The 26,007-nt window shown below is 45.4% G+C and overlaps 1 protein-coding gene across 1 annotated transcript; it reads left to right on the top strand.

Moving 5' to 3' along the window:
* Positions 1-884: 884 nt before the first annotated feature.
* Positions 885-22,327, top strand: LOC137362346 (probable G-protein coupled receptor 139). Its single transcript, XM_068026756.1, has 2 exons — positions 885-1,065; positions 21,408-22,327. The coding sequence occupies exons 1-2, from the start codon at positions 885-887 to the stop codon at positions 22,325-22,327; spliced, it is 1,101 nt and encodes a 366-aa protein (XP_067882857.1).
* Positions 22,328-26,007: the final 3,680 nt, after the last annotated feature.

Raw genomic sequence — 26,007 nt, 5'->3', positions numbered from 1 at the left:
TTATATATATATATATATATATATATATATATATATAAATTATATATATATATATATATATATATATATATATATATATATATATATATATATATATAAAAGAAGGGCTGCTATCACTGACTCCTGAAGATCTCCACTGTATACTTTCCTACAGTCTGCACTGCTTTACGTTTCCTGTCACTCATCCAATTTCATATCCATTCCGCTGCTGCAATTTTTACAAATGTGTTCTAACTCCACCAACAAGCCTGTTATATGGCTCATTATCAAATGTTTTTTGGAAGTCCATGTATAGCACATAACCCCCATCAAACCTCTCTGTTACCCCATCAAAAGACTCAAGCATTTATTATGCCATGATTTCCCAACCAGCCAATATGTCTTCCTGGAATATGGTCTCTGAAATTTCCCCCATCACTGACATTCTGCAGACTGACCTGTAGTTACAGGGTTTATCCCCCTCCTTTTTATTCTACAGTTTTTCATTTACAACCCTCCAGTCCACTGGCAATACTCCCATATCCAAGGAGGATCGAAGGATTCTGGCCAATGCTGCTGCTTTTTCCACATTTCCTTCCCTCAGCAACGCTCAAACATCTCCTCCAGACTGGGTAAATAGTCTACTTTATCGTTGTACAAACAGTGTTGAATTGAAAAGAGTTAACTGAACCTGCTTTTTCTGTCTATAATTAACATCAGTCTCCATGGACCCTAATTTTTCCACTGGAGAGTTTCCCTTTTCTATTAATAAGGCACTCTTATCAATGTGTTATCCCACAGTGTCAGCGGAGACATCACACCTGGCAGTAACAGGGATCAGCGGCCCTGGAGACAGGGAGAGGACAGAACAGAATCTGAGAACAACAGATTGAAGTGTTAGAAAAATGGGTCCGAATCTGAGAACAAGAGATTGGAATGTTACAACAATGGTCAGGAGTTTCTCCTGGGCCTTTGACTTTCTTTCTGCGTTTTCTTATTGGCTATCATTGGATCGCCGAATCTATTTCGTCCTTTTAACGATGCAAACGATTTATTATCCCGCCCTTGCTATTGTTGGTGTCCCTGGTAAGTGCCTTTCACAAGTAATTGATTCTATAAATTAAGCTTAACTTCAGTACTGTTCTTGTCATTTACTCCATCTTGCTTGTTGATATAATTGTTCCTGGCAACTCTCAGTATCCAGCTGTTAGATCTTTATATTTGGTTTAACTGTATTGGTTTCTTGGCACTTACATTTTGGGAAGACTACATGTATTGTCATCGATTTCCATCACAAATTCTGTTCCCGATCCATCCACTCCATCTCGCGCCCTGACCAAAGTCTGAGAATGAACCAGACTGTTAAAAACCTCAATGACCCTTTGTTCGAATCGCATAGCCTCTGTATCAGCAAACCTGCCAACTGCCACCTTCATAACATTGCACGTCTCCACCTTTCCGTCAGCTCATCTGCTGCATAAAACCTCATACTTGCCTTTGTCAAATCCAGTCGAATATTCCTCTGTTTTCTGACCACCATCACAATTAAAAGCGTCCTTAAATGTCAGCTCATCCAGAACAATGCTGCCTAAATCACACCAGGTACAGTTCACCCATCACCCCCATGCTCACTAACCTATCCTGGCTCCAGGTCGGGCAATGTTACAATCTGAATATACTCATTCTTGGGTGAAAATCTCTCAATGGCCTCCACCCTCCGATTAGGCCGATTCCCTTGCACATTTCCCATATTCCAGCAACTTCTTGTATTTTGATTATTTATCATTCCCTTTTTAAAGTGAATTTCCTTCCGTGTGGATCTCTCTCTGGCCATGATTTTGGCCTCAGTAGAGTCACTGGTATCGGTGCTGTGGAATCCACGCTGGTGGTCATTTCTGTTGTGGCCTGCACGCTACCCATGATGGAGAGGGTGCTAGTCCCTGAGTAGCCTGCATGGACCTGCAGCAGGAACATGGTCTGAATTTGGCATCAATCAGGCGTTCTGGCAGCTTTCTAACTTGGTCTGCACTGACCACCTGTGTTCGTCACTCTCAGCTCAACAGACTATAGTTACAGTGTATCTCTGTCTGCAACATGACAAACAAATGGAGCACAGGCTGCAGTGAGGGGCTGATAAAAGTGGGAGGAGGGTGGGGGGGTGCTCTGCCCTGCCCAGCCGGGTTTCCCGAGATTACTTTTCCTACCTACACATAACCCAGGAGCAGTGTGTGAGGTGACTCTGATTCAATCAGGAGGTGGTTACAGAGCTGTGCCACCTGCTACATTACGACCTGAAGCCTCACACCAGGGTGAGGACAGAGCTGCCAGTGGCCATTACGTTCACATTTTCATTGAACTTATGTGAATCTGGATCTTTCCAGGGAGGAGCAGGCGGCATATTCAACATCTCCTAATATGTCATCCCTCGATGTACCCGGAAGGTGATGGAGGCATCCCATATGGTTTTTCAACTCAGTTGGGAGAAGCAGGATGAGAAGACCTGTAGTTTTAACAGGATGCCAGCATTCCCGCTGGGGTATGTGGCTCTGTGCAGCCTCCAAGTCAACAGGGAGAGGTACATAAACTGACATACTCTCAGTGCATGAATGTGCTGTTGGTGTGTGAACATGCCCAGTGCATCATGTTTGTGAATATCCACTAGCCTGGCAGCAGCCACAATTCCTTCATTGTGAAGTAGTCAGCCCTTCCCAGCGTCTTCAGCTCTCCTTGTAAAAGGAGAAATTGTCTGCTCGGAGACAAATCCCTCTATACACGGTTCATTTTCCTCCCACCCACCATTGCCCCCACCCCATCACTCAAAATGCAAGGACATCAAGTATATAACGAGAGCAAAGCAGTCACTAAAAACATCATGGAGAAGACCATCGGCTTCCAATGCCTGAACCGTTCAGGGGAAGCCCTCCAGTACACATTGAAGCAGGTGCCCAAGTTCATTATACACATAAATGATTTGGAGGAAAGTGTAGGTGGTCTGATTAGCAAGTTTGCAGACGGCACTAAGATTGGTGGAGTAGCAGATAGTGAAGGGGACTGTCAGAGAATACAGCAGAAGATAGATAGATTGGAGAGTTGGGCAGAGAAATGGCAGATGGAGTTCAATCAGGGCAAATGCGAGGTGATGCATTTTGGAAGATCCAATTCAAGAGTGAACGAGACAGTAAATGGAAAAGTCCGGGGGAAAACTGATGTACAGAGATATTTGGGTGTTCAGGTCCATTGTTCCCTGAAGGTGGCAACGCAGGTCAATAGAGTGGTCAAAAAGGCATACGGCATGCTTTCCTTCATCGGACGGGGTATTGAGTAGAAGGGTTGGCAGGTCATGTTCCATTTGTATAAGACTTTGGTTCGGCCATATTTGGAATACTGCGTGCAATTCTGGTCACCACATTACCAAAAGGATGTAGATGCTTTGGAGAGGGTGCAGAGGAGGTTCACCAGGATGTTGTCTGGTATGGAGGGCGCTAGCTATGAAGAGAGGTTGAAAAGATTAGGATTATTTTCATTAGAAAGACGGAGGTTGAGGTAGACCTGATTGAGGTGTACAAAATCATGAGAGGTATAGACAGGGTGGATAGCAAGAAGCTTTTTTTCCAGAGTGGGGGATTCAATTACTAGGGGTGACGAGTTCAAAGTGAGAGGGGAAAAGTTTAGGTGCGATATGCGTGGAAAGTTCTTTCCGCAGAGGGTGGCGGGTGCCTGGAACGCGTTGCCAGCGGAGGTGGTAGACGCGGGCATGATAACGTCTTTTAAGATGTATCTAGACAGATACATGAATGGGCAGGAAGCAAAGAGATACAGACCCTTACAAAATAGGCGACATGTTTAGATAGAGGATATGGATCTTCGCAGGCTTGGCGGGCCGAAGGGCCTGTTCCTGTGATGTAATTTTCTTTGTTCTTTGTTCTTTGTTCATGGTGTTCTGCTGCACCATTCATATCATTGCCATCATGAGAATACAAGTATTGCCACCAGGAATTCAGAGGGCACCTCAGAAAGAGGAGGCAGAGAGGATTTTTTTCTGGAGACCTTCCACCCGAACTGTCTATCAGAGAATTCCTGATAAGATTCTGGTTCCAAAAGGATCATGCATCCATATAACCATACAAATTAGGAGCAGAAGTCGGCTATTCAGCCCATATAGCTTGCTCTGCCATTTAATGCTATTGTATCTGATTTGTTTTCTGTCTTAAATTCCACATTCCCATTTATCCCCGATAATCTTTCGTTCCCTTTCCAAACAAGAATCTATCTTCCTCAGCTTTAAACATATTCAATTACCCCACCCCCACCACCTTCTGAGGAAGAACATTCCAAAGTCACACGACCCTCTGAGAGAAAAAACATTCTCCTCGTCTCTGTCCTAAATGGGCGGCACTTAATTTTCATCAGTGCATGCTAGTTCTGGACTCACCCACAAGAGGAAACATCCCCTCCACATTCACCCTGTCAAAACCGTTCAGGAGCTTATATACTTCAGTCAAGTCTCTCCTCACTCTTCTAAGTTCCAATGAAAACATGCCCGACCTGTCCAACATTTCCACATCAAACAACCCACTCATTCCAGGTATCAATCTAGTAAATATCCTCTGAACAGCCTCCAATGCATATGCATCCTTCCTTAAATAAGGAGACAAAAACTGTACGCAGTATTCTAACTGTTGTCTCACCAACGCCCTGCATAACGGAAGCATAACATTCTTACTTTTATTTCCTCCCGTAATAAAAGGTCGCATTCTATTAGCCTTCTTTATTAATTGCTAAAACTGCATATTAACCTTTTGTGACTCATGCACTAGAACACCTGGATCCCTCTGCACCTCGGAATTCTGCAATCACTCCCCCTTTAAGAAATACTCTGTTTTTTTTATTCTTCCTGCCAAAGTGAACAACTTCGCATTTTCACACATTATAATTCATCTGCCACATTTCTACCCACTCACTCAACCGATCTCTAACAGTCTGCAACCTCCTTATGTCGCTTCCCACCATGTATCCCCCAATTCACCACCATTACACCCATCTGAGATGCACCATCACAGCGTCTCCTTGGTCATAATCGCGCAATAATAAACCCCCACAAAACCCTTTATATTGAAATATTTATCCAACAACATTTTCAATTATACAAACAAAACTGAACTATTTACTCTTGTGTCTTCCCTCAGTGCCTGTTTTGCGGGTTCCCTCGACTTGCCGAGTGCTGCTACACAGTGCTTACCTAGTGGCTGCAGCATGGCTGGTGGAAGACAGACGACTTGCACTGTGGTAGACAGCAGATGGACTTGCAGGACGCTCTCGAGCAACTCTGGGCTTTGAGGGCTCGAATTCAGACTGCCCCACCTCGGCATGTGAAGCAGCAGCCTGGACTGGCTGATGGGAAACAGCAAGAACACTGGTGGAATAGCAGTGAAGGGAGAATAAATACTGACATCCTCAGAGAGGACAGCAGGTTTATGCTCCACGAAGCCACTGCCAGTAACATGGGGCAACACAACAGCAGACCTAGTAATCTACTTGGTAACAGATTTCTCGACTGCTGTGAGAGCCTGCAAAAACCTTTGAGCACTGAGATCCACAGCCATGATGGCAGCAGTCTGATCCTGCATGGCAGCAAGCATGGATCTCATGACCTCAGTCTGAGCTTCCACTGTCGCACTGAAACGTTGGGTGTCTGCCGCCTGTGCTGCAGTGGAAGCTGAGACGATGGTTACCAGACGCTGTATCATGGCTGGGTTCGTGAGTGCTGTCATCGAGTTAGTGACCAATTCCAAAGCAGAAAGAATGGGCTTCATGAGCCACATCCTCAGCGACATTGGAATTGGAATCCTCCATATTCCTTGATGGTGACAACAGACAGTTTGACAGGCCTGTCAATGGATAAAGTGTCTCAGTGCACAAGTCCATCAGCATTCTCCTGTCTGATGCTCCAACAATATTCTCAGCTGAGTCCTGTGTATTATAACTCGTTCGCGACCTTGCCCTCCTGTGAGTTGACACACGAGCTATCATTTAACCTGGCCTGGCTGCAGCCCACGCGTGTTTTGGTGACACACCAGGTGCAGATTCCGACTCAAGACCAGCCTCTAAGATAAACGCAGTGTCAGCATTTGAATTGGTAGCTGTGAGCAACAGTCCAAGTGATGGGGTGTCACCATCAGTGCTGTGCTGATTCTCTCTCTCGGTCTCCTGGAGCTGATGTGACTGGGAAGCTGGCAGTTTTGGGTTATCATTGGGAAGTATAAAATCAGAAGGGGATGGTTGGGGTGAGGAATTGGGGTGGGATGGAATGCTGAACGTCCATGGGCCCACTATCTGCGACCTGTCCATCATCTCAGAGGGCAGGATGAGGGAGAGGTTGTGAGACCATAGCATCATCCTGAATGCTCTCATTAATGTCGGATGCTGGATGCTCTATCACAGCTGGTCACATGATGTGGAGAACCATCTCCTCCATCAGGCTCCGGGGATGAAGGTAAGCCGAGATAGTGTTGCACTGTGTTTGCGATGATTTGCCTGCCATAGCTGAATAGCTAGAAGTATGTGGGTGCCGTGAAAGGTGTGTGCCCTTTAGTTAAGCAAATCTGCTGTCCGAACCTGGTCTGGCCTTCATGTGACTCCAGATGCACAGCAATGTGCTTGACTCTTAACTGTCCTGCGAAATGGCCGAGCAAGGCATTGAATTGTCAAGTGAAAGCAGGGATTGGCAACAAATGCTGGCTTCGACAACGACACCCATATCCTATGAATTTCATTTACAAAGGTCTGGGAATAGTGTTTCAGAGTTTTTCACAAGGGTCGTTGTCTCGAAGACATTCCTGGTCATGATAATGTGCAGCTGCATGTTCACATATTTAAAGAACTGTTACTTATAAATTGTAATCTTCTACCCTTGACTGGTTTATTCTATGGTTCGAACATAAGAATGGTGAGAAATAAGGAGACAACACTCAAAGGTCAATTTCAATGCCAATGACTTTACTAGATTCGGCAGGTATACAAATGTTAAAAACAAAACAAAACATTAGTCAGCAATACACCTGTTGACAAGACACCCATTCGTCACAAATAGGTTGCAGCGAGTCATACATAGATGAGCAACCAGTAGGCGGTCACTTCCCTGCTGATTGTTCAGTAGCTGACCAAACTATGTCCATGTTTGGAACAAGGTTGGAACGAGTTCAGGAGCTGAGTGGCCCTGACGGAAGCTAAACTGAGCATCAGCGAGCAGATAATTGCTAAGCAAGTGCTGCTTGATAGCACTGTTGACGACCCCTTCCATCACTTACTGATGACTGAGAGTCGACAGATAGAACATTAACCTGGGCCTCTAGGTTACTAGTCTAGTGACATTACCGCGATGCCACTGCCTGCGCTGCATTTTCCAGTGCACGTGAAGTTTGTCAAAAGTTCTAACTTGACATCAAAGTGAAACATAACTTTAAAGTCAGTCTTTATTGGTAATTTTCATTGCAGCAGCTTTTTCGGGAGCAGAGTGTGAGCGAGTGAGCAGCTGGGAAGGTCAGTTTGAAAGTAAATTTAATTTCCTTTTGTTTTTCGGCGGAGGCCAGGGGGCTGCTGGGTAAGTAAAACACTATATATTTGGGCGGTTTAAAATAACTTTCCTTTCATTGCAGCAGCTTTTTCGGGAGCAGAGTGTGAGCGAGTGAGCAGCTGGGAAGGTCAGTTTGAAAGTAAATTTAATTTCCTTTTGTTTTTCGGTGGAGGCCAGGGGGCTGCTGGGTAAGTAAAACACTATATATTTGGGCGGTTTCTGAACCCGAGACACCACACTTGTCGTGTCTCCCACCCGCCCTCCTCCTCTAACCAAAAAAAAAAGGACTCGGTGGGGTGTTTATAAGGTAAGGCTTTTTCTATTTCTCTGGTTTTATTGTGATTGGTAAAAACTTTTCGTTCCTTTTTCATTTAACTAAGTTAAGCTTAAGATTAAAAATGGCAGGAGATCTCAGACCCGTGTCATGCTCCTCTTGCTCAATGTGGGAGCTCAGGGACATGGCTGATGTCCCTGACTCCTTCACGTGCAGGAAGTGTGTCCAACTGCAGCTCTTATTAGACCGCATGACGGCTCTCGAGCTGCGGATGGACTCACTTTGGAGCATGCGCGATGCTGAGGAGGTCGTGGATAGCACGTTTAGTGAATTGGTCACACTGCAGATTAGGATTGCTGAGGGAGAAAGGGAATGGGTGACCAAAAGGCAGAGAAAGAGCAGGAAGGCAGCGCAGGAGTCCCCTGCGGTCATCTCCCTCCAAAACAAGTATACCGTTTTGGATACTGTTGAGGGAGATGGCTCACCAGGGGAAGGCAGCAGTAGCCAGGTCCATGGCACCGTGGCTGGCTCTGCTGTTCAGAAGGGCGGGAAAAAGAGTGGAAGGGCTATAGTCGTAGGGGATTCGATTGTAAGGGGAGTAGATAGGCGGTTCTGTGGTCGAAAACGAGGCTCCCGAATGGTATGTTGCCTCCCAGGTGCACGGGTCAGGGATGTCTCTGATCGGCTGCAGAACATTCTAAAGGGGGAGGGTGAACAGCCAGTTGTCATTGTGCACATAGGCACTAATGATATAGGTAAAAAACGGGATGAGGTCCTACAAGCAGAGTTTAGGGAGTTAGGAGCCAAGTTAAAAAGTAGGACCTCAGAGGTAGTAATCTCAGGGTTACTACCAGTGCCACGTGATAGTCAGAGTAAAAATGAAAGAATAGTCAGGATGAATGCGTGGCTTGAGAGATGGTGCAGGAAGGAGGGGTTCAGATTTTTGGGACATTGGGACCGGTTCTGGGGGAGGTGGGACTATTACAAATTGGACGGTCTACACCTGGGCCGGACTGGAACCAATGTCCTTGGAGGTGCTTTTGCTAACGCTGTTGGGGAGGGTTTAAACTAATGTGGCAGGGGGATGGGAACCAATTGAGGTCAGTTGACAGTAAGGAGGTAGTAACAAAAGCCTGTAAGGAACCAGATAATGAAGTCAGTGTGACTAAGGGGAAGAGCAGGCAGGGAGCAGATGATGAATATAAAGGGACTGGTGGTCTGAGGTGCATTTGTTTTAATGCAAGAAGTGTAGTAGGTAAGGCAGATGAACTTAGGGCTTGGATTAGTACCTGGGAGTATGATGTTATTGCTATTACTGAGACTTGGTTGAGGGAAGGGCATGATTGGCAACTAAATATCCCAGGATATCGATGCTTCAGGCGGGATAGAGAGGGAGGTAAAAGGGGTGGAGGAGTTGCATTACTGGTCAAAGAGGATATCACAGCTGTGCTGAAGGAGGGCACTACGGAGGACTCGAGCAGTGAGGCAATACGGACAGAACTCAGAAATAGGAAGTGTGCGGTAACAATGTTGGGGCTGTACTACAGGCCTCCCAACAGCGAGCGTGAGATAGAGGTACAAATATGTAACCAGATTATGGAAAGATGTAGGAGCAACAGGGTGGTGGTGATAGGAGATTTTAATTTTCCCAACATTGACTGGGATTCGCTTAGTGTTAGAGATCCAGATGGAGCAGAATTTGTAAGGAGCATCCAGGAGGGTTTTCTAGAGCAGTATGTAAATAGTCCAACTCGGGAAGGGGCCATACTGGACCTGGTGTTGGGGAATGAGCCCGGCCAGGTTGTTGAAGTTTCAGAAGGGGACTACTTTGGGAATAGTGATCACAATTCCGTAAGCTTTAAAATACTCATGGACAAAGACGAGAGTGGTCCTAAAGGAAGAGTGCTAAATTGGGGGAAGGCCAACTATACCAAAATTCGGCAGGAGCTGGTGAATGTAGATTGGGAGCAGCTGTTTGAAGGTAAATCCACATGTGATATGTGGGAGGCTTTTAAAGAGAGGTTGATTAGCGTGCAGGAGAGACATGTTCCGGTGAAAATGAGGGATAGAAATGGCAAGATTAGGGAACCATGGATGACAGGTGAAATTGTGAGACTAGCTAAGAGGAAAAAGGAAGCATACATAAGGTCTAGGCGGCTGATGAAAGACGAAGCTTTGAAAGAATATGGGGAATGTAGGACCAATCTGAAACGAGGAATTAAGAGGGCTAAAAGGGGTCATGAAATATCTTTAGCAAACAGGGTTAAGGAAAATCCCAAAGCCTTTTATTCATATATAAGGAGAAAGAGGGTATCTAGAGAAAGGATTGGCCCACTAAAGGACAAAGGAGGAATGTTATGCTTGGACTCAGAGAAAATGGGTGAGATTCTAAACGAGTACTTTGCATCGGTATTCACCGAGGAGAGGGACATGACGGATGTTGAGGTTAGGAACAGATGCTTGATTACTCTAGGTCAAGTCGGCATAAGGAGGGAGGAATTGTTGGGTATTCTAAAGGGCATTAAGGTGGACAAGTCCCCAGGTCCGGATGGGATCGATCCCAGGTTACTGAGGGAAGCGAGAGAGGAAATAGCTGGGGCCTTAACAGATATCTTTGCAGCATCCTTAAACACGGGTGAGGTCCCGGAGGACTGGAGAATTGCTAATGTTGTCCCCTTGTTTAAGAAGGATAGCAGGGATAATCCAGGTAATTATAGACCGGTGAGCCTGACGTCAGTGGCAGGGAAGCTGCTGGAGAAGATACTGAGGGACAGGATCTATTCCCATTTGGAAGAAAATGGGCTCATCAGTGATAGGCAACATGGTTTTGTGCAGGGAAGGTCATGTCTTACCAACTTAATAGAATTCTTTGAGGAAGTGACAAAGTTGATTGATGAGGGAAGGGCTGTAGATGTCATATACATGGACTTCAGTAAGGCGTTTGATAAGGTTCCCCATGGCAGGCTGATGGAGAAAGTGAAGGCGCTTGGGGTCCAAGGTGTACTAGCTTGATGGATAAAGAACTGGCTGGGCAACAGGAGACAGAGAGTAGCAGTAGAATGGAGTTTCTCAAAATGGAGACGTGTGACCAGTGGTGTTCCACAGGGATCCGTGCTGGGACCACTGTTGTTTGTGATATACATTAATGATTTGGAGGAAAGTATAGGTGGACTGATTAGCAAATTTGCAGACGACACTAAGATTGGTGGAGTAGCAGATAGTGAAGGGGACTGTCAGAGAATACAGCAGAATATAGATAGATTGGAGAGTTGGGCAGAGAAATGGCAGATGGAGTTCAATCAGGGCAAATGCGAGGTGATGCATTTTGGAAGATCCAATTCAAGAGTGAACTATACAGTAAATGGAAAAGTCCTGGGGAAAATTGATGTCCAGAGAGATTTGGGTGTTCAGGTCCACTGTTCCCTGAAGGTGGCAACGCAGGTAAATAGAGTGGTCAAGAAGGCATACGGCATGCTTTCCTTCATCGGACGGGGCATTGAGTACAAGAGTTGGCAGGTCATGTTACAGTTGTATAGGACTTTGGTTCGGCCACATTTGGAATACTGCGTACAGTTCTGGTCGCCACATTATCAAAAGGATGTGGATGCTTTGGAGAGGGTGCAGAGGAGGTTCACCAGGATGTTGCCTGGTTTGGAGGGCGCTAGCTATGAAGAGAGGTTGAGTAGATTAGGATTATTTTCATTAGAAAGACGGAGGTTGAGGGGGGACCTGATTGAGGTGTACAAAATCATGAGAGGTATAGACAGGGTGGATAGCAAGAAGCTTTTTCCCAGAGTGGGGGTTTCAATTACTAGAGGACACGAGTTCAAAGTGAAAGGGGAAAAGTTTAGGGGGGATATGCGTGGAAAGTTCTTTACGCAGAGGGTGGTGGGCACCTGGAACGCATTGCCAGCGGAGGTGGTAGATGCGGGCACGATGGAGTCTTTTAAGATGTATCTAGACAGATACATGAATGGGCAGGAAGAAAAGAGATTCAGAAGCTTGGAAAATAGGCGACATGTTTAGAGAGAGGATCTGGATCGGCGCAGGCTTGGAGGGCCGAAGGGCCTGTTCCTGTGCTGTAATTATCTTTGTTCTTTGTTCTTTGTTCTCTGCAATCTTTCAGCATTTAGATAATATGGTTCTTTGACATTCTTCCTACCAAAGTGGACATTTTTGCACTTTCCCATATTATACTCCATTTGCCAGTTCTGTGCCCACTCATTAACCTATCTATGTCTCTTTGCAGCCACCTTGTGTCTTTTCCACAATGTACTTTACTCCCTATCTTTGTGTCATCTGCAAATTTAACAACCATACCTTTGGCCCCTTCATCTGAGTAATTTATATAAATCGTAAAAAGTTGATGCCCCAGCACAGACCCCCATGGCACACCACTCGTTATATCTTTCCAACCAGAAAATGACCTATTTATGCCTACTCTCTTTTAACTGTTAGCTACCCAAAATTCTATCCATGGCAATATGTTACCCCCTGCAACATGACCTTTTCCCCCCATGCAGTAGCATTTGATGTGGCACCTTTTCAAATGCGTTCTGGAAAGCTGAGGACAATACATCACAGGTTCCACTTTATCCACAGCACATGTAACACTCAGCTTTCACAAAACCATGTTGAGTCTGCCTGATAAGCTTGAATTTTCCTAAATACCCTTCGCTTACTTATTTAATAATACCTTCTGACATTTTCCCTAAGGAAGATGTTAAGCTACCTGGCCTTTAGGTTCCTGCTTTCTGCCTCCATCCCTTTTTGAATAAAGGAGCTACATTCACTATTTTCCAATCTAAAGGAACCTTCCCCGAATATAAGTAATTTTGGAAAATTAAAACCAACGCATAAATCATTCTCCCCTGACACAGACCAGGCAGCAGAGTCCAGGTCATTCCATCCATTCAATCCGGGGACAGAAAACGCATTCTCACCTGTTTCAGTTCAGACAGCAGATACCAGGCCATTCCATCCATCAGATCCTGTATAGAAGACCATTCTCACCTGTCACAGGTCAGAAAGCAGAGACCAGACCACTGACTCCTGACTTGTGCCTTGCTGATGGTGGACACGATTTGGGGAGTCAGGAGGTGAGTTACTCGCCACAGTATTCCTTGCGTCTGACTTGCTCGTGTAGCCAAAGTATTTAATGGCTACTCCAGTTCAGTTTCTGGTTAAGGGTAACCCCCAGGATCTTGATAGTGGGGGATTCAGCGATAGTAATGCCTTTGAATGTCAAGGGGACATGGTTAGATTCTCTCTTGCTGGAGTTGCTCATTGCCTGGTACTTTTGTGGTGCGAATATTACTGGACAGTTATCAAACAAACCTGCATATTGTACAGGTCTTGTTGCATTTCTACACGGACTGATGAAGCAGCAGAGGATGGTTGAGCCCAGGGTACTACCCTGAGGAACTCCTGCAGCGATGTCCTGGAGCTGAGATGATTGAACTGCAACAACCACAAACATCTTTCTTTGTGCTCGGACCGACACAAACCGTTGCAGAGTTTTCCCCTTGATTCCCATTGACTCCAGTTTTGCTCGGGCTCCTTCATGCCGTACTCAGTCCCAACAGTAACCCCTAGGGAACTCCAAGAAAAACCTTACCATAGGCCGCAAAAGATCCATTAACCAATACTTTTTGTTTCCTGTCAGTTTTCCAATCCCTTTTATTCCATGAGCTATATCTTTGTTCACATGTCTGTTGTGTGGCACTGTATCAAATGCCTTTTGGAAGTCCAGGTACACCACATCAACTGCATTGCCTTCATAAACCCACTCTCTTTCCTCCTAAAAAAAAACTCTTGCAAGTTACTTAAAATGGTTTTCCCTAAAGAATTCCATACTGTCTTTCCTTAGGTATCTCTCATTTGTCCATGCGACTATTCATTTTTTCACAAATTATTGTTTCAATAAATTTCCCCTCTACCAATGTTAAACTGACTGACTGCAGTTCCTGGGCTTATCTTGTTACGACTGACCGCTCAAGTATATATATATCCAATCAAATTAGACTGTTCTCATTGCGTGAGCAATACACTGTTAAATCATTCCCGGCGTTCTGCAGATCACCTAACATATCACTTTAAACTTTCTAAATTAAAGACATCTAAAGCCGAATTGAACTATCTGGCAAACTCCGAATGAGGCAAATCAAACCAGATATCTTTAGACCAACAAATTAACTGTTTATCAGAAAAACTAAACTCTTAAACACTACTAACATATAAACAGCATTAGAAAACAGCTTTCTTTGTGATTTGCACTTCCCGATTATTAATTCTCTGATTAAAGTCCACTTGCAGTATTCCAGGTTCCAATGAGGAAAGAAAAATGACCAACATCCAAAACTTCAACTCCTCCTTCATCCAGCGAGGACATCTACAGATTAACAAATTGCAAATACTTTGATGAATTAATTTTGCTTTCGAATATTGAGGGGTGAAAAAGTGATCAGTCTAAAATTCACCTTCCTTCAGTTTAAATTATCAGTGATCTCTGTTCCTTTCATGCTCATGCTGTCTGTCTCTGTGTCTCTCAAAAGCTGTTTTTTCAGCTAGTTTCAAAAATTAATCGTCATATATTATCTCGATTCTACAGTCTCTGAATGGCTGTTGCAAAACCTACTCGGAAACAGGCTATTTTAGATCTAGTAATATGCAATGTGGTAGGATTAATAAGAAATATCATAATTATCGTCCTCCAGGGGGTAGCAGTCACAACATGGTAGAAATTCTAATGCAGTTTGAGGACGAGCAATTTGGGTTTCAGACCAGTGTCCCCAACTTAAACAAGAGCAATTACAGAGGTATGAAGAAAGATTTGTCTAAAACAGGCTGGGAAAATAGACTAAGGGAAAGATAAGTGGATGAGAAGTGGCAGACATTTTACCAGATATGTCATAACGCTCAGCAAAAAATAATCAAGGTCAAAAAGAAGACTCGATGAGAAGGATGAACCACCCGTGGTTAACAAAGGCGGTCAAGGAGAGTATCCCATCAAAAACTAAGGCATACAAAGTGGCAACAACTAGTGGTACGCAAGAGGATTGGGAATCTTTTAAAGAACCAGCAGCGGATGCCTAAAAAGCTAATTAAGACGGAGAAAATTGATTATGAAAGCAAATTGGCAATAAATATAAAAAAACAAACAACAAGAGCTTCTATATAAGAAGAAAGGGAGTCGCTAAAGTGAGCGTGGGACCCTTGGAGGATGTGACTGGTGAATTGATAATGGGGAACAGGGAAATGGCAGAATATTTAAACCAATATTTTGCATTGGAATTGACGATGGGGGACACTACAAACACCCCACAGATATCAGATAAGCAAACAGCTAATGGGAGTAAAGATATTATAACAGTCTCTTTCACGACGGCAAAGTATTTAACTAACTAATTGGACTAAAGGCAAACAAGTCGCCAGGACCTGATGTGCTTCATCCAAGGGTTTTAAAGGAAGGAACTGCAATGAAAGAGGAGGCAGTGGTCGAAATATTCCAGAACTCACTGGATTCCAGGAGGGTCCCAGTGGATTGGAAAACCGCTAATGTGACGCGCCTGTTCAAGAAGGGAGGGAGACAAAAAGCAGGAAACTATAGGCCAGTCAGCCTAACATCGGTCATTGGGAAAATGCTAGAGTTCATTATTAAGGAAGAAATTGCAGACATTTAGAAAAGCTTAAAGCAATCAAACAGAGTCAACATGGTTTGAGAAAGGGAAATCATGTTTGACACTTTTGTTAGAGTGGTTTGAGGATATAACAAGCAGAATTTATAAAGGGAACCAGGAGATGTAGTGTATTTGGATTTGCAGAAGGCATCCGATAATGTGCCACAGAAAAGATTATTGCACAAGAGAGGAACTCACGGTATTGGGCGTCATATATTAGCATGAACTGAGGATTTGTTAACGCACAGTAGACAGAGAGTGGGGATTAATGGGTCTTTTTCAAGTTGGAAAGACGTAAGTAGTGGAGGGCAGCAAGGATCAGTCCTAAGGTCTCAATTATTCACTATTTGTATTAATGACTTGGAGGAGGGGTCAGAGTGTAATACATCCAAATTTGCTGATGATACAAAAACAGGTGGGAGGGCATCTTGTGATGCAGACATAAGGAATTTGCAAGGGGATATAGTTAGGTAGAGTGAGTGGGCAAAAACTTGGCAGATGCTTTAGAAAGCTTTCCAGAACATACTCGAGGAACTCCTTCCCCTTTCTGACCTCTACACTACTGCTCCTCCAGTCTACATTCGGATAATTAAAGTCTTCCTTGATAACTACTCCATAATCCCTGCATCTCTCTGTAAAACAGACACAACAAATATCTTTTCATGAACACTTTTATTCAACGACACGTTGAATTCACACTTGTGTATTCCATAGTGCCTGTATTAAGGGTTCCCTCAAATTGCCTAGTGCTCCTGCACGGTGCTACCCCAGTGGCTGCAGAATGGTTGGTGTAAGGCTGCTGACTTTCACTGAGGGAGGTTGTAGATGGTCTTGCATGACTCCCTCGAGCAGCTCTGGGTCTTGACGTCTCGCATTCGGACGACATTAGTTCCCCATGGTCAGCAGCAGCCTGAGCTGGTTTATGGGTATCAGCAAAAACACTGGTGGAGTATCAGTGAAGGAAGACAAATTCTGCCAGCCTAAGAGTGGACAGCAGGTTCGTGCTCCACGGAGCCACTGCCTGTCGCACGGAGCGATACCTCAGAAATCCGATTAATCCTCTGGATCTCTGAGTGCTGGACTGCGGTGAGAGCCTTAAAACCCCTTTGACAACTGAGATCCACTGCCATAATGGAAGCAGTAAGATCCTGCATGGCAGCAAGCATGGATCTTATGACCTCGGTCTGACATTCCACTGCAACACCGAGACGTTGAGTGTCTGCCACCTGTGCTGCAGTGGAAACTGCGACAATAATCACCAGACGCTGTATCAAGGCTGGGCCCGCTAGTGCTGTCATGGACTTAGTGACAACTTCCACTAGGGAAAGAATGGGCTTCAAGCTCTGTGCAATGTCCTGTGCCCTGTTGGAGTCGGACTCCTCTAAGTTCCTAGACAGTGACAACAGACTGTCTGACAGGACTGTCAATGGACAAAGTATCTCAGTGGACATGTCTATCAGCATTTTCCTGTCTGTTGCCCCATTAAATTTCTCATCTTAAGTGAGCTGGCACATGCAATCACCACGTGCAGGTCCCGACTCTATTCCAGCCTCGATGGTACACGCAGTGTAAATATTTTAGCAGGTGGTTGTGAGTCCCGGACCTGCTAATGGATATTCACCATCAGTGCTGTACTGCTGCTCTCTCTTTCCCTCTCTCTCTCTGTCCCTGAGAGCTGCTGTGACTGGGAAGCTGGCAGTTTTAGGTTATTATTGGGAAGTATATCATCAGAAGGGGAGGATTGGGGTGAGGTTTTGGGGATTTGATGGAAAGCAGGAGATCCAGGTACCGCCAACTGCAGCTTGTACATCATATCAGACAGCAAGATGAGGGGGAGCTAGGAGTTAAGAGACGTCATAAGGAAAGAACGTTGCATCACCCTTGAAGCTACCAGCCAGCTTCACACACAGTTAGGATCCTGTTAAGCTTACAGTCACCCAGCTTACAGTGCGGGTCACCCTGGGCGGCATGTATAATTCATGGCAATGAGGAGGCAGCAGGAAGTTTTGTGTGTCACCAGGAACAGGCACGGGCAGATCATGAATCACAAACCCTAGGCCTGAAAAGAAGGACAAATCTGATTTTTCCTGTTTCTCACCTTTTTCATTGTTTTCCATTTTCTCTTTCACCCTGTCTCACACTCTCACCTTTTCAGTTTCGGTCTGGCTCATAGGATCAGAGACAATGCAGCATAGAAGGAGGCTATTCGGCCCATTGTGTCAGTGTTGTCGCTTGGAAATATTATCTAATCAATTCTGCTCCCCTGCTCTTTCCCCAGACTCCTGCATTTTTATCCTTTTCAAGTTTTTGCCAAATTCACTTTTGCAAGATATGTTTGAATCTGTTTCCACCATATAGCCTGACAATGAATTCCAAACCCAATAACTCAGCGTAAGAACATTTTCCTCATTTCCCCTCAGTTTCTTTGCCAATTAACATCAAACTGTGTCTTAATATTGCACTTTCTGACACTGGAAACCTCTTCACCTTAATTACACAATCAAGACTCTTCGTGATTTTGAATTTCTATATTTAATCTCCCTTTATCCTTCACTGCTCCACAGAGGACAAAGAATAAAACAACAGAAAATGTCGGAAATAGTACTGATGATAGGTCACATATCTGAAACAATAACTCTGTTTAAGTCACCACAGATGCTGCCAGAACTGCTGAGTATTTCCAGCACTTTCTGTTTTACCTTATGTATTTTCTGTGCGAATTAAAATTTTAGAAGATTGAAGCCATTGTTTTCAGTCCCCATTGCACACACCATTAACAGCTACCGACTTTATCCCTCTCCCTGACTACTGTGTGAGACTAAAGCAGACTGTTTACAAACTTGGTGTCATATTTGACCCCAAGATGATCTTCCGACCACGTATATGCACTTTCACTAAAATGGCCTATCCCCACCTCAGTTACATCGCCTGACTTTGTTTCTCTCGCAGCTCCTCTGCTTAAAACCCTCATTCAAGTATTCGTTACCACCAAGACGTCTGCAGTACTGAAAGTGACCACCTCTCCTGGTGCTAGTGCCAATACTGATGAGCTGCCAGTTCTCTGATTGGCCAGCAGCTGTTGGAGGTGGGATCCTCTTCTTGAAAGGGACTTGGATCCCAGCAAAAGACATTTAGACAAAAAAACCGCACGATCGCTTTGGGGCGAGGTGGGGGTGGGTGGCACGAAAAGGCCGAGGTTCTGTTAACCCCGCCTGTCTGGCCCGCTGCTAAGAGCCACGCCTGCTACACATGTCCAGCCCCATATCACGGAAATAGCCTCCTGTCCCACAACACACTAACATACCTATGTTAATCCTATATTGGCCTCTTGTGCATCCCTGATTTTAATCTCGTCACCACTGGTGGTAGTACCTTCAGTTGTATGGGCCCTAAGCTCTGTAATACCATCTCCGCGCCTCTCCAGCTAACTTTATGTCTTTAAAACACTCCTTGAAGCATATTTCTTTGATCCAGCTTTTGGTCATCTTATCTACAATCTCCTTATGTAACTCGGTATCTTATTTTGTTATATAATGCGCCTATGAAACATCTTGGGACTTTTGACGACATTAAAGGTGCTAAAAAAAACAAAGAACAAAGATAATTACAGCACAGGAACAGGCCCTTCGGCCCTCCAAGTCTGCGCCGATCCAGATCCTCTCTCTAAACATGTCGCCTATTTTCTAAGGTTCTGTATCTCTTTTCTTCCTGCCCATTCATGTATCTGTCTAGATACATCTTAAAAGACTCCATCGTGCCCGTGTCTACCACCTCCGCTGGCAACGCATTCCAGGTGCCCACCACCCTCTGCGTAAAGAACTTTCCACGCATATCCCCCCTAAACATTTCCCCTTTCACTTTGAACTCGTGTCCTCTAGTAATTGAAACCCCCACTCTGGGAAAAAGCCTCTTGCTGTCCACCCTGTCTACACCTCTCATGATTTTGTACACCTCAATCAGGTCCCCCCTCCACCTCCGTCTTTCTAATGAAAATAATCCTAATCTACTCAACCTCTCTTCATAGCTAGCGCCCTCCATACCAGGCAACATCCAGGTGAACCTCCCCTGCACCCTCTCCAAAGCATCCACATCCTTTTGATAATGTGGCGACCAGAACTGTACGCAGTATTCCAAATGTGGCCGAACCAAAGTCCTATACAACTGTAACATGACCTGCCAACTCTTGTACTCAATGCCCCGTCCGATGAAGGAAAGCATGCCGTATGCCTTCTTGACCACTCTATTTACCTGCGTTGCCACCTTCAGGGAACAGTGGACCTGAACACCCAAATCTTTCTGGACATCAATTTTCCCCAGGACTTTTCCATTTACTGTGTAGTTCACTCTCGAATTGGATCTTCCAAAATGCATCACCTCGCAGTAGTGCTGTAGAAATACAATTTGTGGTTATTGTTTCTGCCCAGTCCATCACCCTGTTTGTGCCCTCATGAATTCTATTACTATCTTGCTCGCTCATCACTAGACTTCCACACTTCATGAGTTCTGAAAATTGCAACATTGTGAACTATAGCCTGCTCCCTCGGTAACCTGAGGCCCATGGATGGGCCCTGGCAGCAAAGATGATTCTCCCTGAAACACGCCCAAGCTAAGCGAGTACCATCACCCATTTTCCAAGGGTTACCACACTGGCACTGGCAATACCAGCCAACTCACCTGGGGTATGGGACTCCAAGGCTGCTCCTGTCCCAGGTCTGGTGTAATAGCAACAGTAGTCCCTGCTCCCTGGCTATCCCCTGCTGCAACACTTGATTTACGTCGGGTCCGGGACTCTAACAATGGGCCTGGTCCCAGACCTGTTGTGTTACCGGCACTGGCTCCGGTCAGCTGACTGTGCATGGTGTCATCGCCAGACTTACCTATGTGTCTCGGGCACTATGGGTCAAGGGTGTAATACTGGCAGTTCCACTGCTCTCAGTGGCGTTGCCGATACTAGTGAGCAGCTGGCCATGATTGTTCAGCAGCTTTGGCAGATGGGATTCCCATCCTTTAAGGGATGTGGACCACGATACCAGGCAGTTAATTGCTGAAGAGCCACACGGAGTGTAGGCTCTGAATTTCTATGACAGGGTACGCTCATATTTTCTGCCCGCCGTCAGGAACCCCACTGGCTCCACTAAATTCAGCTCCCTGTCTCCAGCAGCAATTCCTGTCACTGGGAAGATAATTCACTGCATACTGAATACAACAACAAATTTGCAATTGTCATCCTAAACTCCTTGAAACTGCTGTTTTCACTCCCAACCTGGAGTAAAATATCCTGACAAATTCCCTTGTTTAGCTTTATCTTCGTGACGATCGAGATTATTTGTTTCATTGATTTTTCAGTCGACACATTCCCAATTATTGCTTTGAAATAATTGAATTCCGTGCTGCCCGCCACAGTTGAGGGAATCTCTCAGGCAGTCCAACATTTAATTTCCTGCTCAAGAGCGATGTGCAACAGACGTTGCAAATCTGAAATAAAAACCGAAAATGCTGGATATATTCATCAGGTCTGGCAGCACCTGTGGAGAGAGAAACACAGTTAATGTTTCAGGTCAATGACCCTTCATCAGAACTGGGAGAGAATAGAAATGGATCAGATTTTAAACCAGACAGGGACGTGAGGGAGGGGAAGGATTATGATTAACATTGATTTTAACATTTCAGTCTCATCCGGAACAGTTTCAGTTCCTGTATTACATCCCCGTGTGTAATTTTCATTTAATCTCTCCTGCCTTCCACCCTATTACAACACTTCTCTTGTTCTTTCAGCTTCGATCATTTCAGTACATCACTGGATACAGGAACATACTTTAAATCTCAATAAGGCCTCAAGCAAACTGGTAACTTTGCTCCTAGACTGATGTATAATTTCTCTATTTATTCCCCTACCTTACAGTTAACTTGCTGACGATTGGGATCTTATCTCGGGGAAAATGCGGGCTCTCCAAATGTGTCACTCGCTACCTGGTAGCCTTGGCAGCGGCGGATCTACTGGTCATTTTCCTGGATGTGATATTGAGACACATTCCCATTGTTTATCCGGAACAGTTTCAGTTCCTGTATTCCATCCCCGTGTGTAATATTCACGCCATCCTGCTTTACGCAGCCACAGACTGTTCTGTCTGGTTCACCGTCACTTTCACCTTTGATCGATTTGTGGCGATTTGTTGCCAGAAGCTGAAAAGGAAATATTGCAGCGAGAAAACGGCGGCTGTGGTTCTGGGAACAGTGATTGTGCTGAGCTGTTTAAAGAACATCTTCTGGTATTTTATGTTCACAGGTCGGTATTTGCTGTGGAACATCCCATGGTTTTGTGATGCAGCAGAGCATGCTCGGAATTCTCGTATCTGGGGAACAATCGAGTTCCTCCATTACATTCTAACACCGTTTGTCCCATTTATGGTGATTCTACTGCTCAATGCTGTCACCGTCAGACACATTTTAGTGAGCAGTAGAGGACGCAGGAGACTCCGGGATCATAGCAGTGGGGAGAGACGCAAAGACCCAGAGATGGATAGCCGAAGAAAATCCATCATTTTACTGTTAATTATCTCGGCAAATTTCATTCTGTTATGGGCAGTGTTAATGGTGTTTTCGATATGGAGCCGGATGTGGTATTTAGGTTATCAGTCTATATTTCTACCGGCGTTTCTGCGGGAATTGGGCTTCATGCTACAGCTGCTGAGCTGCTGCACAAACACTGCGTTTTATGTCGTGACCCAGACTCAGTTCAGAGTGCAGTTGAAGAATGTGCTGAAATATCCCTTTACTCCAATTTTTAAATTCATTCAATGTTGTGATGAGCGCATGAGATAGAGACAGACCCGTTGTCGGTTCGAGAGAGAAATACAGGGTGTGTGTGAGAGAGAATCGGGCAGGGAGTGGGTGAGAGAGAGACAGACAGGGAGCGTGTGCGAAAGAGACAGACAGAGAGTTTGTGAGAGAGACCGTTTGGGAATGTGTGTGAGAGAGACAGACAGACAGGGATGCAGTGTGAGGGAGAAAGACAAGGTGTGTGTGTGAGAGAGACAGACAGGGAGTGTAGGTGAGCGAGACAGTCGGGGAGTGTGTGAGAAATAGACAGCCAGGAAGTGAGTTTGAAGGAGAAAGACAGGGTGTGTGTGAGAAAGAGATAGTCAGACAGGGAGTAGTGTGAGAGTGACAGAGAGGGAGTAACTGTGAATAAGAAAGACAGGGTGTGTCTGTGAGAGAGACAGACAGAGACACTAGGTGAGGGAGACAGACAGTGAGTGTTTGTGTGTGAGAGAGAGAGACAGACAGGGAGTGTGTGTGAGAGGCAGAGACAGACAGGGAGAGTGTGAGAGAGACAGATAGGAAGTGTGTGAGAGAGGGAAACAGACAGGGAGTGCGTGAGAGACTGATAGTGAGAGTGTGGGAGAGACAGACAGGGACTGTGCGTGTGAGAGTGAGGTACAGTGTGTGTGAGAGAGACTGACATGTTTTGTGTGTGAGAGAGAGGCTGTGAGGCAGTGTGTGTGAGAGACAGACAGGGTGTGTGTGTGACAGATGCAGACAGGCAGTAATTGAGACAGAGGCAGGCAGGCATTGTATGTGGGAGAGACAGAGGTTGTGTGTGTGTGTGATAGAGGCAGTCAGGCCGTGAGTGAGAGACAGACAGTACACGTGAGAGATTTAGGCAAGGAGTGTGTGTGACTGAGGCAGAGGTGTGTGTGAGAGAGAGACAGACAGGGTGTGTGTGTGACAGATGCAGACAGGCAGTAATTGAGACAGAGGCAGACAGGCATTGTATGTGGGAGAGACAGAGGTTGTGTGTGTGTGTGTGATAGAGGCAGTCAGGCCGTGCGTGAGAGACAGACAGTACATGTGAGAGATTTAGGCAAGGAGTGTGTGTGACTGAGGCAGAGGTGTGTGTGAGAGAGAGACAGACAGGCAGTGTGTTTAAGAAAACAGGCAGGTCGTGTTTATGAGCGCGACAGGCATGGAGTGTGGGACACACAGGGATTGTCTGTGAGAGAGAAAAGGAGGAAGTCTGCGCAAGTAAGGCAGACAAGGAGTGTATTTGAGATGCAGACAGGAAGGGTGCATGAGAGACAGTCAGCGATTTAGTATGAGAGATACGGACACACAGTACGTGCGCCAGAGAGAGCGACAGGGTGTGTGTGTGTGTGTGTGTGTGTGTGTGTGTGTGTGTGTGTGTGTGTGTGTGTGTGTGTGTGTGTGTGTGTGTGTGTGTGTGTGTGTGTGTGTGTGCGTATGTGCCAGACAAAGCATGAGATAGAGAGAAAGAGAGAGAAAACAGGGACTGGGCTAGAGAGGGAGACAGAGAGGGACTGAGGGAGATGAGAACATGGAGTGAGAGAGTGACTGGGAATGGGAGAGAGAGAGACAGGGATTTTAAATGAGAGAGAGAGGGAGTGTAGAGAAATGTAGGTAAACAGGGAGTTAGATGGGGCGGAGTGTGAGAGAGACTGAGACAGAGAGAGAATGAAAGACAAAGAGAGTGACAGGAGTGAGGGAACGAGACAGAGCGGGACCAGTCGTGGGAAGGGGAGACACGGAGTCGAGAGAGTGAGTGTTTGAGACAGGCAAGGAGTGACAGAGAAAGAGATGGGATTGAGGGACTGATAAAAGGAGTGGCAGAAAGTGAGAGACAGACATGAAGTGTGAGATATAAAGGGAAACGGAGTGGTGGCACAGTGGTGCAGTGGCTGGCACCACAGCCTCATAGCTCCACGAACCCGCGTTCGATTTTCGGTACTGTCTGTGTGGAGTTTGCAAGTTCTGCCTGTGGCCCCGTGGGCTTTCGCCAGGTGCTCCGGTTCCCTCCCACAGCCAAAGACTTGCAAAGGTTGAAAGGAAAATTGGCCAACTGAAATTGCTCCTAGTGTAGGTAGGAAATGTGAGATTACTGCAGGGTCAGTATAAATGGGTGGTTGCTGGTCGGCACTGGCTCAGTGGACCAAAGGGCCTGTATCAGTGTTGCATCTCGAAACAAATAAAAATGAGAGTCAGAGGGAAATAAACAGTAATAGAGTGAGAGGGGAGTCGAATACTGAGAGATAGGGACAAAGAGATCGTGACAGGGATTGGGAGAAACAAACAGACAGATTGTCTGTGGGTCGGTCACACAGACAGTGTAAGAGAGAATTACAGGGAGTTGGCGACTAAAAGTGATGCTTAATATTCTCAGCCCTCACGATCCGCTGACCACTCGGAGAAGTGGACGCTGTTGAGGCTCCAGAGCTGCTGGCCTTCTGATCTAACAGCAGCGGGAACATGCTCTGTGCCCTTCATTGGACAGGGAGCTCAGAGCGGAAATTTAGGAAGCTATGTACCGGAAATGTTGTTCTACCAATCTCATTGCTGGGGAGAGCAGTCTCAGGTTCCCCCCATGTGGTCCTGACATCAGGTTTCTGAAACCGCAAGAAGATCCAATGCAGAAGTGCAGACATGGAGAAAGGGAACGACAGACGGAACATACTGCGTTTAACATTAAGTATGAGCTGTATGTGGAATTGACCAGTGTCACTGGTTCATTTCCCAGTCCCGGTGTGGGGTCTGTGAATGGAATCAGATATTTGAAAATTGCAGTAATATTTCCGACAAGGACTTGGAGTTAAAGATATCAAATCAATAAAACAGATCTCCTGATCATAATAATAAAAGCAAAATACTGCGGATGCTGGAAATCTGAAATAACAGCAAGAAATGCTGGAAATACTCAGCAGGTCTGGCAGCATCTGTGGAGAAAGAAGCAGAGATAACGTTTCAGGTCAGTGACCCTTCTTCAGAACGAGCAAATATTCGAAATGTAAAAGGTTAGAAGCAAGTAAGGCGGGGGTGGACAAGAGATAACAAAGGTGAAGGTGTAAATAGGAAAAGGTCACAGAAAAGCTGACCAGAAGGTCGGTGAGCAAAGGCAAACAATATGTTAATGGTGTGTTGAAAGACAAAGCATTAGTACAGATCGGGTGTTGACAGACTGAAAATTGAACAGCCGCAAGTGCAAACATGAAAAAACAGTGGGCAAGCAAAATGAACAAACTAGGATGAAATAATAGAAACACGAAAAAATATTTGAAAAAGGAAAAAAGAAAATGTAACTGAAAATAAAAGTAAAATGGAGCCTGTCATCTTCTGAAATTGTTCAACTCAATGTTCAGTCCGGCAGGCTGTAGTGTGCTTAATCAATAAATGAGATGCTGTTCCTCGAGCTTGCGTTGATGTTCACTGGAACCTGCAGAAATCCCAGGACAGAGATGCGAGCATGAGAGCATGGGGGAGTGTTGAATTGGCAAGCAACCAGAAGCTCAGGGTCCAGCTTGCGGACTGAGCGGAGGTGTTCCGCAAAGCGTTCACCTAGTTTGCGTTTTTTAAAATTCATTCATGGGATGTGGGCGTCACTGGTTATGCCAGCATTTATTGCCCATCCCTAATTGCCCTTGAGAACGTGGTGGTGAGCTACCTTCTTGAACCGCTGCAGTCCATTTGGCGTAGGTAGACCCACATTGCTG

The sequence above is a fragment of the Heterodontus francisci genome, unplaced genomic scaffold, assembly GCF_036365525.1.
Source record: "Heterodontus francisci isolate sHetFra1 unplaced genomic scaffold, sHetFra1.hap1 HAP1_SCAFFOLD_236, whole genome shotgun sequence".
NCBI lineage: Eukaryota > Metazoa > Chordata > Chondrichthyes > Heterodontiformes > Heterodontidae > Heterodontus > Heterodontus francisci.
The sequence above is the reverse complement of the archived record's forward strand: the minus strand, read 5'-3'. Positions and strand labels throughout refer to the sequence as shown.

Coding starts and splice junctions, on each gene's coding strand:
- LOC137362346 (XM_068026756.1), top strand. CDS start 885: ATGGGTCCGAATCTGAGAACAAGAGATTGGAATGTTACAACAATGGTC. Junction 1,066..21,407: donor TGCTATTGTTGGTGTCCCTG/GTAAGTGCCTTT, acceptor CCTACCTTACAG/TTAACTTGCTGACGATTGGG.